Genomic DNA, 18,238 nt, shown 5'->3' on the forward strand with positions numbered 1-18,238 from the left:
TTCTGAGAAATCAAGTTTTTGTAAAGGAATTCTAACTTACTAAATTGCTTCTACATCTTATTTATTATTCTGTCATTACGTAATCTCATTTTATTTCAGCTTTAATAAATATTCCAAATGTGACTGAAATAAAGGAAGACATGAACCTGGGCTTGACTCTGATACAGAACTCAAAAACGGGAGGATTTTTGGTATGTATCAAGATTGTATTCAGTATACACAGAAATGCCTGAGGTGAATGAAGAAACCAGAGTTCTCTACGTTTTTTATAAGACCAAGCTAAATATATTTTATTATGTACCATAGATTAGTACATCTTTTGCATATTTTAAAATATTCCATACTGCTGTCATTACCTAGGGTCCAAAATCAGGAAAATTTTGAAATCTCTCCTGTGTCATTTATCTGAACATCCTGTGGAAGGGCTTATAATTAAAGACTCAGTAATTTAAATTGGACGATATAGGCAGGAATATTTCCATCATTATATTCTTTGGGGGAATCTTTTATAGTTCTGATTGTGTTTCAAAAGACTGTACGTGATCTCTCCTCCACCATATGCACTTGCACAGGGACTATCCTGCTGAGGTGTTAGGATTTCTAGTCCCTTGGATTTAATAAGTGTTTCATTTGGTTAGTGAGCTGGAGGAGGATGCATTTTCTGTGTGTATATGCTGCAAACAACTGTCCTTGGAGCCTGTGAAACAGATTTCTTAATTGAAAGGAAGTGAATGCCTGTTTAATATGCTTTTTTTATAATCTTAATCATAAGCATGAAAACTGTTGCTGTATAGGTTTATTTCAGTTTGATGTGTACATTGTAGCCATGTGCAGTAAATAACTGGAACAATAAATTACAAGTAAAAGAGCTTTGAGGCTCTCTTTAAGCTTTGCATTTTTCAGTTGTATCTTCCTAGTAATCACAAAAGTATCCAAATATTTATTATATTCATTAACACATAGTCCAGTTCACTGAAGTACTTAAAAGTAGGCCTAATTCCAATGCCCTTGCAGTTAGTAAAGTTATTCATAACTTCAAAATACAGCAAGAGTGCTTTTCTTGATTCTTGGTTTGAGAAGGTACTGATTTAAAAAAATCTTATTGTCTTGAATAATACTTTTAATTACCATTAATGATGTCCCATGAATACCCACTTTTAATCAGTATCAGTAACTGCAGTGTTTTAAAATGTTTCATGTAGGAAAGGTTCTATTTTCTAATAATATTTGAAATTCTCTCAGTCAAAAAGAATTTCCTGATCTATGTGTTACTGATGGACCGTCCTTAAATTGCATGAAGGAAAAATGAAAAAAAAGATTGACTGGTAAGACGTGAACAGCCGTGTCTTTGGCAACAGGAGTTCTTTTTGACATATGGAGAATGGGATACTGGGGACAGGTGCTTATCTGTGACTCAGCCTCAACATGTATCAGAAGCCCACAATTGTGGCAAGTATTGGGCTACATGGGTAGAATGCCTGCTCATACTTGCACACTGCTGCCAGCCAGGACTTTGCTCTGGGACTCTGTGGCAGCTGGCCTTTGTGATGGGCTCTTTGGGCTGTGCTTAGGGCTTCCTCCTCCCAGCTCACTGTTCTCCTTCCTCCTGTGGCTGCTCCCCTCTCAGCCTCCATCCACTTGCTCCTTGCCCAGGCCCTGGGCTGCTTGCCTGGGGCATGACGCAGCCTGTAGAGTCTGTGCCGTAGCTGGTTCATCTGTTTGATGCCATGTGAATGCTTCCCACAGGTATCCTAAGTACAGGGCAGTCATTTCCCACACGCTCATTACATTTTTCTGAGGCATGCTTGGTCCTGTTGGAGACATGCTTAAGAATTTCACTGACGGTTAACAACGTTTTTTTGAAGTTCTCATTTAAGTGTCTATCAGTTTGGTTTTGGGGTAGTGCTGCACCTTAGTTGAAAGAAACAGCTCCAATCTACTTGCATGTAAAATCTCCCTTCTATATTTGACACCTCACAATCGCTCTCCTTTGTCCTTTGCTTTGTTAAACAAACATAGAGTTTTTTGGCTGAAATGTGCTTTTTAAAATAAACTTCTCTCAAACAGGAGTGGCCAGATCTAATCTGTATTCCACATGAGTCTTTCCAGGGCATTATACAGTGTATTCGGTATTTCCCCAGCTCAACAGCAAGCGCTTCTTGTCACACATCATTAAGGCATATTTGCTTTGCATGCTGGCTCTGTGCATATGGTCACCCTGCAAATCAGCCACTGTCTGCTTCTCTCTCTTCCATTCAGTGACCTTCCAGTTTATGTCCATATTTCTTAACGTAAGTCCTGAAGGTCAAGTCTATGCCCCTTTCTAACATTCCACCTTTCAAGTTCATCAGTCCTTGATATGCAGTCTCCCAGTTTTCCCCTGCGTTAATGATACATCTTAAATTTCTGATTGTAATGCTAGAACATTAGAGTTTTTCCCATTTTAAGTGAAGATCAGCAAAGATTATTAGAACATTTTTTTGCTTTTTCTTCCAATAGTGACATCACAGTTCTGACTTACCACCAATACAGAAGAAAATTAGAAAATGGGCAAATGAGATTGATCTCAAAAGAAATTTAAGGGCCAGTAGCTCTCCTCCAGCTTTGTAGTTACCAATACAGATGATTTATTTTGTACCTTTTACCTCTCAAAAATCTGTCTTTCCCAGTAAAAACTAATCATGCCTCATGTGGCAGCTAAAAAGAGCACTTAACTCAAGATCTGATAATGTAGATACACTTCCTTTCTCTCATCTACAAAATCTGCTGTCTGGTCAAATATCTTAGGACAGTGGGATGTGTGACAGGTTAGTCATACATAAGATAGTGTAGTCTGACTATATTTTTCATTTACTTTTGACCTTAATTACCTTCCACTCCCCCTCCCCCACAATATTCTCGAGAAAAGGGTGATACTGCTGTTATCCTTCTCTTCCTAAATAGAGGTGGTACATCCTCTGTTTACCAGACTCTCCTGACTAGGGCAACCAGAGAATATGTAAAGAAGCTATCATTTCTTACAGAACTGTTGGACAGAGGTTATGTAGAGGTGTTTGGTTTTGTGTGTTGTTTTTTTTTCCTGGGTTCCTAATATTATTTTCTTTTAGAAGGAAATATACTCCCCCCCCCATACCCATATCCAGCTGCCTCCCCATCCTCATGACAAAATACTGTCTTAATATTTTTTTTGTCCAGGTGCTTTCATACCTACTCTTCTGATATCAGAGCTGTGGTTTTCATGCGGCCAGCTCAGTTCTTGTTACAGAGATGGTTTTCATCAGGAAAGCGGGATTATTTTCCACGAAAGGCAATGAAACATGTAGCCAAGGGGCGTGAGAGGCCGGGGTCAACCTATTTCTTTTAGTGCGGCAGAAGAGGGGGCAGTGCTCACTGTGAGGCTGCAGTCCCACTGGAGATGATGTAGTTTAACTGGTAAATATTTTGGCAAAGCGAGTTTCCCTCAGGAACGCGGCTCCCCTAAGGCTCAGCCGTGAGGGCCGAGCTCTCGGCCGCGCTGTCCGTGTCACCACCAGCCCCGTGCCCGGGGCGCTGCCGCCACCTGGCGGCCACGGGCGGCGCTGCAGCGCGGCCTGCTCGGCAGGAGGGCCCGGGCCGGCAGCGAGGGAGCAGGAAAACTGCGCCCATGCTGCGGGACTGGGGTCATCCCGGGTGGGAAAACCTCCCCGTGAGAAAGCCTGTGATGGCGGCTACACTGACCGAAGGGATTTGGCCTGGTAACCCAAGAGGGCTCCCCTAATCCTATATGCTTCTCGTCCTCCTTGTTGTGGGTTTGTACCTATATGCCTGTAGTCCTGCTTGTTGTGAGTTTGTATTGTAGATACGGTGAGACAAATACTTTGTTATTTTTATAGTTTCTTTTTTTTGTTGTTGTTGTTATTTTTAAGACTTGTGGTCCCTTGTGGGCACAGCAGTGTGGAAGACAATACTATGCAACAGGAGTTTGTTCTGAAATCAGTCCAAGTTTCCAGATCCTAAGAAGCTTTTCTCCTGCTGTTCAAAGTAAGGCAACGTGTGCAAAACGGAATCAATTAAAACAAAACAAACAAAAAAATAAAACTAAAACAAACAAACAAACAAACAAACAAAAAACCAAAAAAAAAAAAAAAAAACCAACCAAAAACCAATATCAGATTGAGTTAAGCTACATTGTGTTGGGGACGGTTGATTTTGATTTCTTAAAAAATGTATGTGCCAAAAGCAAAGTCCTGTGATAGATACATAAGGACTGAAAAATCATGACCCAATGCGGATATGAATATGGTCTTGCTCCTCTGTATTCAGAGGCATTGCACCAGTCCAGGCTGCAAACCTGCATACACTTCTTCTGAGTCCTCATTCTGGCAAAGCCTTCTGATCTGAAGTGTTGCCTGTGTGAGACCTAAATAAAGAAATAAACCTTTGGATTTAGCTGAAGGGTATATTGAGACTGCAAGTGCATTTAATGTCCACTTTTTGTTTTTGTTTTAGGGTGTTCCTCTGTTATAGATGTGGTCGTGGTTTGTGATGAGTCAAACAGCATTTATCCCTGGGATGCAGTGAGGGCATTTTTGAAAAAATTTGTACAAGGCTTAGACATAGGCCTTAACAAGACCCAGGTAAGTCAAAGACATACTTGAGAAAGACCAAAAAAAAAAAAAAAAGCAAAACACCAAAAAACCCAAAACAAAACAAAACCAACGAATTTTAAAAGTAACCAAATGTGATTTAGTGTAACTACAGTACCTCCCCCAAAGCTGCAGATTATGCAGTTATCCTATTCAGTGTTGAGGATTTTATATCACAGCTAGCCTATTTCAAAAGGGATTAGTAATTTAATTCGAAATATAAACCAACTGAAATAGAAATCTAGGTTATACGTATGTGAATCAGATCTCTTTCATTCATTTGGTGTAAAAGTAGTTAAAATGTAGTCTGTTGGGATGTGATTAAAGTAAAACAGGTTTTTAATGGGCTTTCATACAGCTCTTACTTTCCAACTGCTGCATCTTTAAAAAAGGAGTTTTTCCTTCTGGGTTACTAACTGATTTTCGAGTTCTGTTTTCCTTTTAATTTGGTGATGGTAAGGAAAATTTTATTGCCTTCTGTCTTTACAGTTGTCCATTTTCCATAAACAGCTCTGGGAATAAAGACCAGGGCACTGGAAACCTCTCTCCCAAAGGCTGCCTTCTTCCTTGGGTGCTTTGGAAATGAGGTGCTTAAAAGCTAGGCTTCCTTCTTTATGAATCTCACCTTTAGCACCTTCTCTTTTTTTTTAAACCCTATATTAAAAATAAATAGGGTTTGCAATGCTGCAAAGTAACCAATCTTTAGGACTTCCTTAGAAGAGATCAGAGTGAGGTGCTGTCAGCTTGTAGAATTTTTGCTATTTTCTTATTTTTCCCAGAGCTCCTCATATTGTTACTATCCATAAACTCTTTCAGAAGTAACCAAGCAAACATTTAATGTCTGCTGTTTCATATTTTTGCATTAGGATATTGTAGTCCATAATAAATGATATAAGGTGCAAGAGCATTTTAGTTTTCTTTGTTTTCCACGTGTTAATATTAATTGATGTTGAAAGAAAACGATAACCTCATGTGCATCTGCAGGGCTTTAATTCCAACTTGATATAAGTAAGCATCATGGTTCTATGTAACTAATTGTAATTCATGATAATCTGACATAATTTTTTTATTGCATAGGTGGGTTTAATTCAGTATGCTAATGATCCCCGTGTAGTCTTCAACTTGAATACGTATCAAACAAAGGATGAGGTTGTTAAAGCAATGGAGAGAACATCTCAGAAGGGAGGAGATCTCACTAATACTTTCAAAGCCATTGACAATGCAAGGTGGGACACATTGATGATTACTGTGCAACTATTGTAACTTACCTTAAACAGCAAGGAGAACATCCTGAATTTCATTCCCACCAGGAGACAATTTGCTCAGGGCCTCTGAGTAGGTTCCCAGTGGCAGGCAGAATCCTGGTCATTGCAGAATGATACAGGAATATGTAAACTAGACTTGCTGAAAAGCAGGTTGTTAAACATTGGGTTAAACGTTACACTAACGTAATTCTGGCACCCAACAGAGTTGCTTTTTCTGTCACACATGTTTAAACATGACAGTGCATCAAACACAGTGGACAAGGTTTTAGGAAAGATACAAAACCACTGAAAGAAGTAAAAGTTTATCCAGGGTTTCAGTTGGGCCTGTGAGATTGGTGTTTGTAGGTCAGGCTTTGGTTGATTGCAGAGAAAACAAAACCTCTTCTCTGTTGTCAGTTTGTCAGAGCAGCACCAGCAGCATGAAAAGTAGGAGAAGCTTAAAACAATATTCTATGACTCTGAATACGTATACAAACCAGGTCTGTTTCTCAACAGGAAGATGCTGTTTTTAAGATGAATCAAGGACAGAACTCTAGACCAAAATGCATGCTGAATCAAATGGCCTTGAAAATTTTTTTTAAGAGCAGACTCAGCCATCAATGGAGTAAATATTTGCAGTAGTGTTGACAAGCCTATAATTAATTCTCCTCCACTTTTTTCTGAACGTGGTGATGCCAGTTTCTGGTGTCATAAAACTTAAGTAGTTCTAACAAAACCCACTTTTCATTTAGAAATATTTGTACAAAAAAAAATTTGGTTTTCAGGGAATTTACATTTCTATCAGAATTACTATCCAGTTCTTCCAGTCCTACTATTTTTATCTTCTAATCCTTTGTACATTTCTTAAGGCTCTTTGAGCAGTGGTTCGTGAAGAAGTTATCAGGAGCATAACTGAAAATTCTTATTGCAGATTGTTAATTCACAAAGAAAAATCCACTACAGAAGCACCTTGTTCTAAACCAGTGATGGACATATTCATTACAGTATATTTACTGAATTCCATCCATTATAGACTGACATGTATGTTTTATAACAGACAATATGCCTTCTCACCTGAAGCGGGAGGACGTCCAGCAGCCACAAAAGTAATGGTTGTTGTGACAGACGGTGAATCACATGATGGCTCCAACTTGAAAACAGTGATAGGTAAATGCAATGAAGACAATATAACCAGATTTGGCATTGCTGTAAGTAATACTAAAATTAAATAATATTGCAATTTTTAAAGATTGTTTTGTTGTGCATGTATGAAAGGGCATGTTCTATACATAAGCACTATATAATGCATGCATTGTTGCACTGGTGAGACTGAAATGCAATCAGATTAATCCTTATAAACTAGTGAAATACTAGTCTTCTTTACTGGCTGAAAGAGCAAGACTAGTGTTTCCTGAGCAACTTAAATAATTTTTTCTTTTACCACGTTTTATGTATTATTCCTATCTGAATGCTCCCTTGCATAGGAATACAGTCTGATAAGCAATTTAGTAATATGAATGAAGATGGTTCTTTTTTTTAATATGTAGAATATTTGCTCAAATAATACAGAAGGAAATGGGGTAACACTATGATTTTTTTCACTCTTCTCATTTTGCTGTTTGTTTGTTTGTTTTTTTACCCAAGGTTTTGGGATACTTAATCAGGCATGAACTTGATACTAAAAACTTAATTAAAGAAATCAAGGGAATTGCTAGTCATCCAACAGACAAGTATTTCTTCAATGTGTCATCTGAGGCTGCACTGCTGGAAGAAGCAGGAACACTTGGAGAGCGCATTTTTAGTATAGAAGGTAAAATACTCAGTGTCTCTGAAAAATTAGATCAGATTCTCCCAGCTGACAAGCTGAGAATTTTATTTAACTTCAGCTTAGAGTAGGATTGTGAAATTGAGAGGCAGCTAGAGCTGCAGGCTACTCCCTGCTCACCAGGAAGGCTCTGGTTTGCACAGGTGTTCTCCCAGCTACGTCACCCCTAATAAGCACAAGCTTCAAGTTAGTTTTTGCAGTTTGCGGAAAACATTTCCCAGTTGATGAAAATTTCTATCAGTTCATCATAGGCTTCAGGCATGGGGGTTTGTCTATATGTGTCCAAATGTATTTGGAACTGTTACCATCATCTTTATGCTTGTCAGCTGCACCTCTGTGAATGCTAAGCAACTGTAAATTTAAAAAGCAAATTAGAAGACTTGCTTACTGATTTAGGAACTGAAAAGCTACAGTAGTACAATCTGTGTGATGCCTACCAGGCTCAATCCCTAACATCACCCGTGCTTTTGTGTACTGTTTGGAGGAAGGTGTTGCAGAGGTGACTTGAAGACACTTTGTCACCCCCAAAGCCAGCTTTTAAATTTTAATTTATATTCAGACCTTGCTCCTTAATGAGCTGCAGCCTTCCTGTACTCAGGATGGAACTTCCTTTCTCTGTCACCCCATCTATTCTTTACTGGTCCCATGCTGCTAGTCAAAGTAAGAGGATAGGTTGAGCTCCTTATCTTGCTTTTTCCTGAGTACCTGAATTGAATCAATTTTATCCATTTTATCAATTTCCCGTTAAAGCCTCCAAATTTTCTATAGTTTATCAGCTCTGATTTCCATTGTTTGTAAATGCTTTAGCAGAATTGGTGGATATGTACAGTCCCTATATAGCTAAACTCACAGGCAGTAAGATTGGGTATTTTGTGGCTCTAAAGGGCTAACCACATGTGGATATCTGTTTTACCAGGTACTGATCAAGGTGATACTTTCCAAATGGAAATGTCACAGGTGGGCTTCAGTGCATATTACTCACAAAAAAAGGTATGTGAATATAATTATTTAATGATACAAGTAGATGTAATTATGTAGACATGAGTGCAACAAAATAAGAGTAATAAAGCACATTGTCCAATTTTAAGATCTTTTTTACAAGCAGGTGAATGTCAAATTATTCTTTTAATTTTTCCTGTACTTGAATGCCACTAATAGATGAAAAAATATATATTAATATGCGACCCTGAATAACAGTTTCTTTCATTTAATGATTTTGAGATGTGTTAGTACAATGATTTCCATGATTTCTGAGTTCATGTAGCAGGGAAAAATCAGTTGTTCCATGTTTGTATCTTGGACTTGAGTAACTCAGACGAATTGAAACTACATTGTGAGTCTGGTATATTTCTCGGAAGTCACCAAAATATAAATAAATCAAGTCGGAAAATAATTTACTAATTATAAAATTAATAATATTTCATTTAGAAATTAGAAAGAACATAAATCGGATATATTTAATGCTAATAAATTTTAAGATTATCTTGACCAAATAGGTCCTCTTTGTAAAACTCAAGTGTGGTTCAATAAACTTTCAAGTGAAAATACAAGAAAGTTGTTTCTTTTTTATGGCCCTTAAAGATGAATGAAATAATTTTTACAAGTATTTGCACAAATTAAAGTTTTAAATTATGAAGCACTTGATGCTAGGAAATAAGAAACATTTGGACATTCCTTCAAGAAAATTACACATCCAGTTTTATTGTAGTTTTCTATAACAGTAGAGTTATAGAAATTCTTCAGTTCAGTGAAGAATTTTAATAATTTGAATAAACTAAACTGTGTTTGTTTTCTATGTACAAGTCTAAGACTAAGTATTTCTGTATGAATTGTTCTGTATAATAAGCCATGTTAATTTGGAGTTTAGGTTTAACTGTTCTCTCAAGAACATCTCCTCATATAAAGAATGAAATTCTGTATCTATTTCTTGTATATGTCCTGTATCAGCTATTCTGTATCTATCAGCTTTTGTGTGCTGTCATTGGCACTTTTGTTGTCAAAAAGGGGGCTTTAGCTTTTTCTCACAGATTTGTTTGCATGATCCTCAACCTTCTGAGGATCATGAGTGCATAAAAGCATTGCCCTAGCAAGCCCAACCCCAGGGTGGACAGACTTAGGAAATTGTGTTTTAATAAACCCATTTTATCTTGAGTTGCAGTGCTGTGGGAACTAAAGTGGTCACTTATCCTCTTGCAGGAGAGGGGTGATAATCCCTCTTAATAGGGCGGTGAAGTCCTGCATGGAAGTGGTAACTATAAGCAGCTCCAGTCAACTGCCTGCAGTCTTTGGATTGTACATCACTGTTTTAAACACAGTGATATAGAAAATTATCTATGATAACTTAAGCTTTGCTCACACTCTTTCTAAATCAGGTAGTTCTAAAATGTTGACTTTTTTTTTTTGAAGGATGTTCTGCTGCTGGGTGCTGTTGGGGCCTATGACTGGAGTGGAACAGTAGTACAGGAATCTTCAGACAGAGTCACCACCTTTCCAAGCCATGTGTTTGAGAAGATTCTACAGGACAGAAATCATAGCTCATATCTAGGTAAGGGGCTGAAATACAAATTTGGAAATTTATCGAAGCTTAATTAAAATAGAAAAGTACTTGGAAAATTCTCCTCTAGCCATATCCCTGTTGCAAACTGATTTGAGAATATGAAAAGAATTTTCAGTTGGAAAATATTTAATTTACTGGACAACAGTTCATTGAATGAGGTCTTTATTGTGTTATTAAATTCTACTCATATCAATGTGGTAAACTGAAAAAAAATCAGACTGTGTCACTGGTGTGGTTTAACCCCAGTCAACAGCTAAGCACCACACAGCCACTCACTCCCCCTGGTGGAATGGGGGATAGAGTCAGAACAGTAAAAGTGAGTGAATTTGTGAGTTGAGAGAGAGACGTAACAGTGACTTGGGAAGACAAACACCAACACTCTGAACGTACCCCCTTCCTCCTCCTTCCCCCAGCTTTGTATGCTGAGCTTGATGCTCTATGGGATAGGATATCCCTTGGGTGAGCTGGGGTCAGCTGTCCTGGCAGTGTGCCCTCTCAGCTAAAACATCTCTCTGTTTTCAACATTATTTCCAGCATATATCCAAAACACAGCCCCATACCAGCTGCTGTGAAAAAAATTAACTATATCCCAGCCAAAACCACCACAGTCACAGAGGCATAATAAATCATGGGATTTGAAAAAACTGCCTAGTGAATCATTATGGGTCCTTTCTGTTATATTTGTATGTTCTTCCCCAGTTCCATGTGGATGAGAAGCTGATTGACTTGCTGTTGTTTCATATGTGCTTGCTATTTTCTTGGCCTTTTCCAGTTCAGTTTATAATTTTAGAAATATTGCTACCATTTAATAGAGGTTTTATTTTTAATTCCCATGTGTATTCTTTGACACATTTTTGTGACCCAATAAAGCCAGTCAGTTTGTATTCTCAGTTCACTGAAATGTTTTCTGCAAGCCTTCAACATGCCTGCTCTGATGATTTATCCCTGAATATGCTACTACATTAAACACCTGTGACTTCCTTAAAGTTATAAATAAGATGCTATTTTTGCAACTAACGTACTCTTTTTTCCCCTATGACTCAGCATTACTTGAATCCAAAACAACAAATAATCTAAACCCAGCCTAATGAGGAGTAGCTTTTTTTCATGTGTGACCTCTTCAGACTTTCTCTTACTTCCTTTTTATAATAGTTTTTAAAAGGTCAGGTCACTTCCTTTCTCTACATGGCAGTTTTAGAGTATTTACTTCAATCTTTTTTGGAGAAAACAATGTTGTTGCCTTTTCTGTCTTTTCATTTCCCTTCCACCTTCTGTCCCCCACTAGTAGCTCTCCATACCAGCTCTCTCTCACCAGCTTGTGGGAGCACAAGTTTAAGAGGTGCTACCACATGACAGCTTGCTAGATTGATCCCTGTTCTGCACTGCACTCTCTCACTTCAAATGGTTGCCTACTATATTAGTCGGGAATGTGTGTCCTTAAATTGCAGAATAAAATCATGTTTCATTGTTGCTCATTGAACTTCTAGTCACAAAGGATGTTCTCACCCTAGAAAAACAGTGTCTGAACAAAAATATGAAGTAGACTGGTATATGTAAAGATCAAGGCATAATCCTTTTAGATTTTTGTTCCTCATATTGTCCTGCAGCTTACTAGAGATCTGCATTTTCTGTACAATCACTGGCATTTTGTTATTCAGTTTGACTGTGGAATTATACAGAACAATTTTGTTTTCTACTGTTAAAAATAAATTTGCTTTAATTAAACCACAGAAAAGTGAGGTATGTACTAATGCTAGATTTATAGTGCTAATACATGTTTAAAATATTTTCAGTATTATGTTTCCTCAAAGCAAATAATGTTAGAATAATGGTAATGAGGATTAAAATGTTAAAAGAAGTTCAATCAACCCTTCAGCTGACAAGCTATTGATATAGCCTGTTCTATTCAGCTAAAGCACTGGGCTGTGGTTTGGTAAGCTGTGGGAAAATGCATTGCAAGCTTTGCAGAAGCTAGGTGTTCCTCCCTAGTTTGAAGGCTGGCCCAAATGTTCATCTCATGTTTCTCTTTACTTCTTTTTTTCCAAAGATACTCTTTGTGCTTTTTTTCCTATCTCCTTCACAAGCATGACATTTCTGTGGTCTGTGTTTTTTACTGAATAGGCTAAAACACTCTATTCTGCAAACCTGTTTCAACTTGATCTGTATGTCATTGTTCTGTCCAAAGTATATTGCAAATTTTATGCATATGTGACTGTGTAACTTCCCATCTTGAAAGCATCATTCTCTGTGATTAATATACCAGACTGACTCATCTTCTGCCCTTTATGGATAACCAACTGATGAATTGTAATTAATGGTCTCTCACACATGTTAAATGTTGGCTTCTACCCCAGGTTATTCTGTTGCTGTTCTCTCAACTATGAGCTCCATCTATTTTGTTGCTGGTGCACCAAGATCCAACTACACTGGCAGAGTGGTGGTTTATGATGTTGACAGTGATGGTAACATTGCAATTGTACAGTCACAGAGAGGCGAGCAGGCAAGTATATTTTGGTCATGAATGCAGACTTTTAGGCATCTCTTTTCATTGACCCAGCAGTAAATTGTAATTTGTTTTGAAAATTCCACTTTCTTGCAAAGCATTTAGAATCCGTTTTTCTCTGCCCCTAGACTATTTCAACAAAGTCAACTGTAACTCTTAAAGAGTGGTAAAAGATAATGTACAAAGCTAAATAATGTATCATTCTATCAACAGTTCTAATTGGGATATAGATACTCAGTGAACTCCACTCTGCCTGAGAAGCTGTGAAGTAGACAACATCAAAAGAGAGATCTGAAAACTCAGATCTCTTTTTGTCTATTTGGAGAAGAGCAGTGAGTTTGGTTTCATCTGTAAGACAAGTGTGAGAGTAGATCAAAGCTTGGGTAGGTTCATGTGCACAGATATAAAAAATATACCTCCCATAGCTTACTCTCTGTTGGCATTTGTATTGCTTAGTGGTAAAGCCATAGCAGCAGCTACTGGATAGAAACAGTGGACACATGGTAAAGATAAGATTCTTCAAACACTGGACTATGTTATATAGTAATTTCATTCATCAACAGGCAGTTTCATTAAGTCATATTGGAATATTACTGGATGTAAATTTTCTGAGTCAGATGCTAAAACACGTTTTACAAAGTCCACATACAATCCTGACCCATTTATTACTGATTTCAGATTGGCTCCTACTTTGGCAGCGTGGTGTGTTCAGTGGACGTCAACAGGGATTCTGTGACAGATGTGCTGCTTGTGGGTGCACCAATGTTTATGAATGACCTGAAGAAAGAAGAAGGAAGAGTTTACATGTTCTCTGTCACAAAGGTAACAGTGGCTCATGCTGGCATTGCCTAGGGCTAACTTCTTTCAAAGCAGACTGCCATATGCATGCTAGAGGCCATTGGCCTCTTCAGTATCTCTAAGTCACTTTCAGTGAATCTTTTCAAAGTGTTAGAAATATTTCGAGTGATATTTTTTCTAATAAGACACAGAGCATGTGCTTTTCCTGGGATGTGGCATAAGGGCAGGGGCGAATGGTTCAAAGCCTAACTCTTTAGAAGACCATGGGTGGAGGCCTTCCCAGTGCCACCTCACCTGTTGTGCTTTTCAGTAGCAGCTGCAGGCTTTCCCCAGAACTGCTTGTGCATGTAATCTGGGAATTAGCCTGATGGAATAGGCCATGTTGCTGAGAACACAGCTGCGCTGGGCAGGACACATCTCCAGGATGAAGGACCACCGCCTCCCTAAGATCCTGCTTTATGGTGAACTTGCCACCAGCTGCTGCAAGAGAGGAGCCCCAAAGAGAAGATACAAGGACTCCCTGAAACAACATCTCAGCCTTGGCCATATTGATCATCATAACTGGTCTACTCTGCCCTCCAATCAGGAGGTCTGGAGACACACCATCTATAACACTGCTGTTTCCTTTGAGAACGCACACAGGATCACTCTCGAGGAGAAAAGACAACGCAGAAAGAATCGTGCCCTGCAGAATATACCACCTAAGGAGTCTTTCTGCTGTGCCTTTTGCAACTGGACATGCCTGTCTCACACTGGCCTTTTTAGCTGCCAGTGTGCTTGTAACAAACGTGGGTAGAGCCCCTCCCAAATCTTCGTTCCCGAAGTCTAGCCATGATGAGCCTGATGGAACAGACCAAAGTGGAGGCAATAAGCAAGGCAGTAGCTAGGCACTGTTAGTGGTCAGGGGCCTGCTCTCAGTGTCTCCCTGGTCCTGGTGTCAGGCATTGTGATAGGAGCTTTACACTAATATAGCATGGAGTTGGCCATATCTCAAAAAAACCCATCTCAAGGCTTTTGCTAATTAATTTGCCATTTGATTTTGGTAAATGTGTTCAACACCTGACAGTAGTCCCAAAGCAGTTCTAAGAAATGCTCTTCTACCAGTTTTCTGCATTGTTTTGTAGACTCTGACGTTGGATGGTTATTATTACTCTTGTTGTCTCCTCTGTTCAGTGAAGCTGTGTTATTTGTCTCATGCCTGACTGACGGTGCTTTTTATTCAGACCCGTAGTAGGTGTTTTCAGAATATCTATATTAAACATCCTGAGCCCTCTGCCACTTTTGAACAGTCTTTCAATCACTGGAAATCTAGATATGCAAAGTAAATTAATATCTGCCATCCATCAGAGAAAACAGACCATGGCCTCTTTACTAGGTAGATTTCAATCAAATAGAGAGGAAGGACCATCCTCTTCAGCAGCATCTCACAGTCAGACCATCATGAAGCAACAGGAAACTACACTAGGGCAATTTCAAGGTAGATGCAGGAGCTGAAGGTGGTACTGCTGGTAGCTGACATTGGTCTTTGTGACTGTGGTATCAGACATGAAATATGGAAGAAAAGAAAAATGAAAGGGTTTTTTTCCTTGTCTTTTGAAAGCCAAATAAATTGTAAGACTATCTTACAACTTTTAGTTGTTGTCAATTGTTCAGTTTAAAATTATTTGGAAGTTAAGAATAATGAAGGATTTTTTAAATTTTTTTTTGAAGAATGTGGTTTTTGCAAGTTGTCCATGTTGTACGAGTAATACTTTTCTAGTCATGTTTAATAAATAACTTGGCTGATATTTCTAAAATTTTAAGCACAGTGAAATAACTGATGTTAAAGGTGAAAACACTGTTGCCAGAGTTGCATTTAATCTAGTGTAAATGGGATTATTTAACTACAAAGATCTCCAATCTTTCTTTCTTCATTGGCATTGGAGAGGTCAGGAGTTTATATCATTTGGACACATGTTTTTTGCATTAGTTCAGTAAGGAAATTCCATTTCTGTTTCAAAGAATTATGTCCAGTTACATAATTTCCATTCCCTCTGCATAAAAACTGGTAATCCAAAACTGGAAACTGTATTTTTCAATGTATTGTGAAACTTTCAGAACAGTCAGATGAGGACAGTGAGAGCATTTAAGCTTCATACATATGGTTATACTTGCTGCTAGTACTTTGCATAGGATGCTTTGATTTTGCTGTGTAATTCTTGCCAGGACTTTGAGACATAATGCAAACTGAATGGGCAATACAATGGGGAAGGAATTCAGTGTTGAGCTGTCCAAGGGAAATGTACTGGAAAACAGAAATAAAAAAACAATGCACATAGATACTGCTCCGATGTCTAATCTGGTGCAATGATAGCTGTGTTTTTCCTTTTTCTTCTTTTTCAATTTTTAAAGAGAATTTTGGATCAACAAGAACTCTTGGAAGGTCCACAGGGGTCAGAAAATGCACGCTTTGGATCAGCGATTGCAGTGCTTGCAGACATTGATTTGGATGGCTTTAATGATGTTGTAATAGGTGCTCCACTGGAAAACCAAAACTCTGGAGCAATTTATATTTACAATGGATTTCAAAAGACTATACGTACCAAGTATTCTCAGGTAAATAATTTTGCATAATAATCAGTGCCTTTAGATCTGCTAGAGGAAAAAGGAAGATTTTTCTATGGTTTAATTGGGTAGTGTTTCATCCTCTTAAAGGAGTACTGTTATTCTCATGGCTTATTTCAAGTTTTGTGCTTCTCCTTCCTTCAGCTGTCAGCATGCCCAGGTTGATGTTGTCGTGCTTATAACTGAACCATATAGAGGAAAAGCATTTGCAAGATTTACCATTTTTGGTAATTTTTGATATCTGAGTCTGAAGTCAGCTGATTTCCTATTTGTTTTTGATACCCATTATTCACATTTTTAGGGTTGATGTACAGCAATGAAGATTAGATAGATCCCAGCTCCCAGGGAAAGTCTTTCAATGATCTGTGTGTCTGCTGTAATGGTAATAGTACCATCACTTTCCATGCAGACTTTCTGGTTGCAGAAAGTATTTTTTAGAAGTCCTCTTAAGCTTCACATTCTTAGAGTTGCTCAGTGTAGATGGAAGAATTTTCCAGTAAGTACTGTCTGGCATACAGCAGTCAGTATACTACTCCCAAGACAGAAAAATCTCGTCCATTGTCTGCTCCAACAGAGGAGGAAGAAGTGCTAAAAAGCATCTGAGGAAACATCCACAATGCATTTTGTTTAAACAATACATTGTATATACAGGGAGTATCAGTGCAAATCTATTGCTTAGGCTGCTATCTGCTGACTTAAGCATGCTTTGGCAAACTCAGTAACCAAACTCTCTTTCCTAGAAAATTTTAGGATCGGATTCTGCTTTTGGACAACAGCTCCAATTCTTTGGAAGATCAGTAGATGGCCATAGAGACTTAGATGACGATGACATAAGTGATGTATCAGTTGGTGCTGATGGAAATGTGGTTCTGCTATGGTTGGTAAACTCTTTTTAGAAAGGAAATGATTAATTATTCAGATACAAGCTGAACAATTAGTTAATTAAACAGGAAAATAAGCAAATGAAAAAGCTCTTTTGTCCTATGTCTGCAGAACTAACACACTTACTGCCTCATCCCTGCTATCTTACCTAGCTCAAAAAAGAATATTAGACTAAATCTCTTTTAAGCATTTATCATCAAAGCATCAAAAGCAAAGGCAGCACAGGGGGCAGACTCAGGGCATATGGGAGGAAGCCAGGTGGTAGAGCCTGCTGTGGGGACCTGACCAGGAATGGGAGAGCCAGGACACATCCCTTCCCACTGCTCTTGTGCAGACCTGGTCCAGAGGGAAGGGGCAGCCACAGGGAATAGGGCTTGCTTGCGAGTAATGGTAACAGCAGGTTGCGTACTTCAGCAGCCACAGTATAATTTTGATAGCTGAGCCTGAGACAGGTAAAACCACCTCCCACACAACCTGCATGACCTTTACTGACTGGTAGGCTGATATGAGGAAAAGTGTTGTCTTTCAGGGTAAGGACAGAGAGCAGTAATAGAGAGTTGACCCTTATTTCTGTGAGAACCCATTTTTATGGCACATGGCCTTTGCCACAGCAGTCTGAGTACTTTCACAAAATAAAATAGAAAGGTTTCACAAAACCCAAATCGTCTGCCTCCCTAAGTACTGAGAAGCTAAATTCAAATGGAGTTTCTGTTCCTGTCTGCTGCCTGTCTTCTCACCTGATGCTCCCCATTGTAAGAAAGCCGTCACTGAATTGCTACTTCTTTCATAATGAAATAAGATAATGAAAAATGAATGGTCAGTTTAGACCTTTGACCACTGCTGCTGCTGCTGGGAATTTCATTGAAGAAAGTTATGGTCCTTGGAGTACCAGCATTTATTTAGATTTGATTAATGAAGATGCTCATTCTTCTTTCACTCTGGCATTTGGGCTGATTAATGAGTTTCACTTTTGATTAAAGTATTTATTTTTACATGTAGGGTTCCTTTGAAACTGTTCTTCAAAATCTTGATTAATTAAATAAGAGTTGTTTTTTTGAAAACTAAGATTATTAAATAAATTGAAGAATTATCCTTTCTCACTTCCCCAGAGGAGCTCAGTAACTTCCCTAAAGGAACAGGACAAGGGCTTCATTCTCTGATACCATAAGGGATTAAATAGAGCATTAAGATAAAGACATT

The 18,238-nt window shown here is 38.4% G+C and overlaps 1 protein-coding gene and 1 long non-coding RNA gene across 4 annotated transcripts in view; one reads left to right on the top strand and one right to left on the bottom strand.

The window, feature by feature from the left end:
* ITGA2 (integrin subunit alpha 2) overlaps window positions 1–18,238 on the top strand; it is a 67,900-nt gene that overhangs the window by 27,941 nt on the left and 21,721 nt on the right. For 2 of the 3 annotated variants that reach the window (XR_004354358.1, XM_032674717.1), the window contains exons 4-15: window positions 100–191; window positions 3,906–4,020; window positions 4,489–4,616; window positions 5,703–5,851; window positions 6,927–7,077; window positions 7,514–7,679; window positions 8,611–8,684; window positions 10,101–10,239; window positions 12,606–12,751; window positions 13,433–13,576; window positions 15,944–16,147; window positions 16,897–17,033. Coding sequence is in view for 2 of the 3 variants with exons in the window: in XM_032674717.1 (XP_032530608.1) it covers window positions 100–191; window positions 3,906–4,020; window positions 4,489–4,616; window positions 5,703–5,851; window positions 6,927–7,077; window positions 7,514–7,679; window positions 8,611–8,684; window positions 10,101–10,239; window positions 12,606–12,751; window positions 13,433–13,576; window positions 15,944–16,147; window positions 16,897–17,033 (1,645 nt within the window). In the remaining variant the exon portion in view is untranslated. Of the gene's footprint in view, window positions 1–97; window positions 192–3,905; window positions 4,021–4,488; window positions 4,617–5,702; window positions 5,852–6,926; window positions 7,078–7,513; window positions 7,680–8,610; window positions 8,685–10,100; window positions 10,240–12,605; window positions 12,752–13,432; window positions 13,577–15,943; window positions 16,148–16,896; window positions 17,034–18,238 lie in introns of those variants that run through there. The other variant, XM_032674718.1, reaches the window with a different exon arrangement.
* On the bottom strand, window positions 4,272–12,705 carry LOC116780164. Its single transcript, XR_004354360.1, has 4 exons — window positions 12,512–12,705; window positions 6,944–7,019; window positions 5,894–5,986; window positions 4,272–4,399 (listed from the first exon to the last, which is right to left on the bottom strand). It is a non-coding gene; the product is annotated as an uncharacterized LOC116780164 (long non-coding RNA).

The sequence above is a fragment of the Chiroxiphia lanceolata genome, chromosome Z, assembly GCF_009829145.1.
Source record: "Chiroxiphia lanceolata isolate bChiLan1 chromosome Z, bChiLan1.pri, whole genome shotgun sequence".
Taxonomy (NCBI): domain Eukaryota; kingdom Metazoa; phylum Chordata; class Aves; order Passeriformes; family Pipridae; genus Chiroxiphia; species Chiroxiphia lanceolata.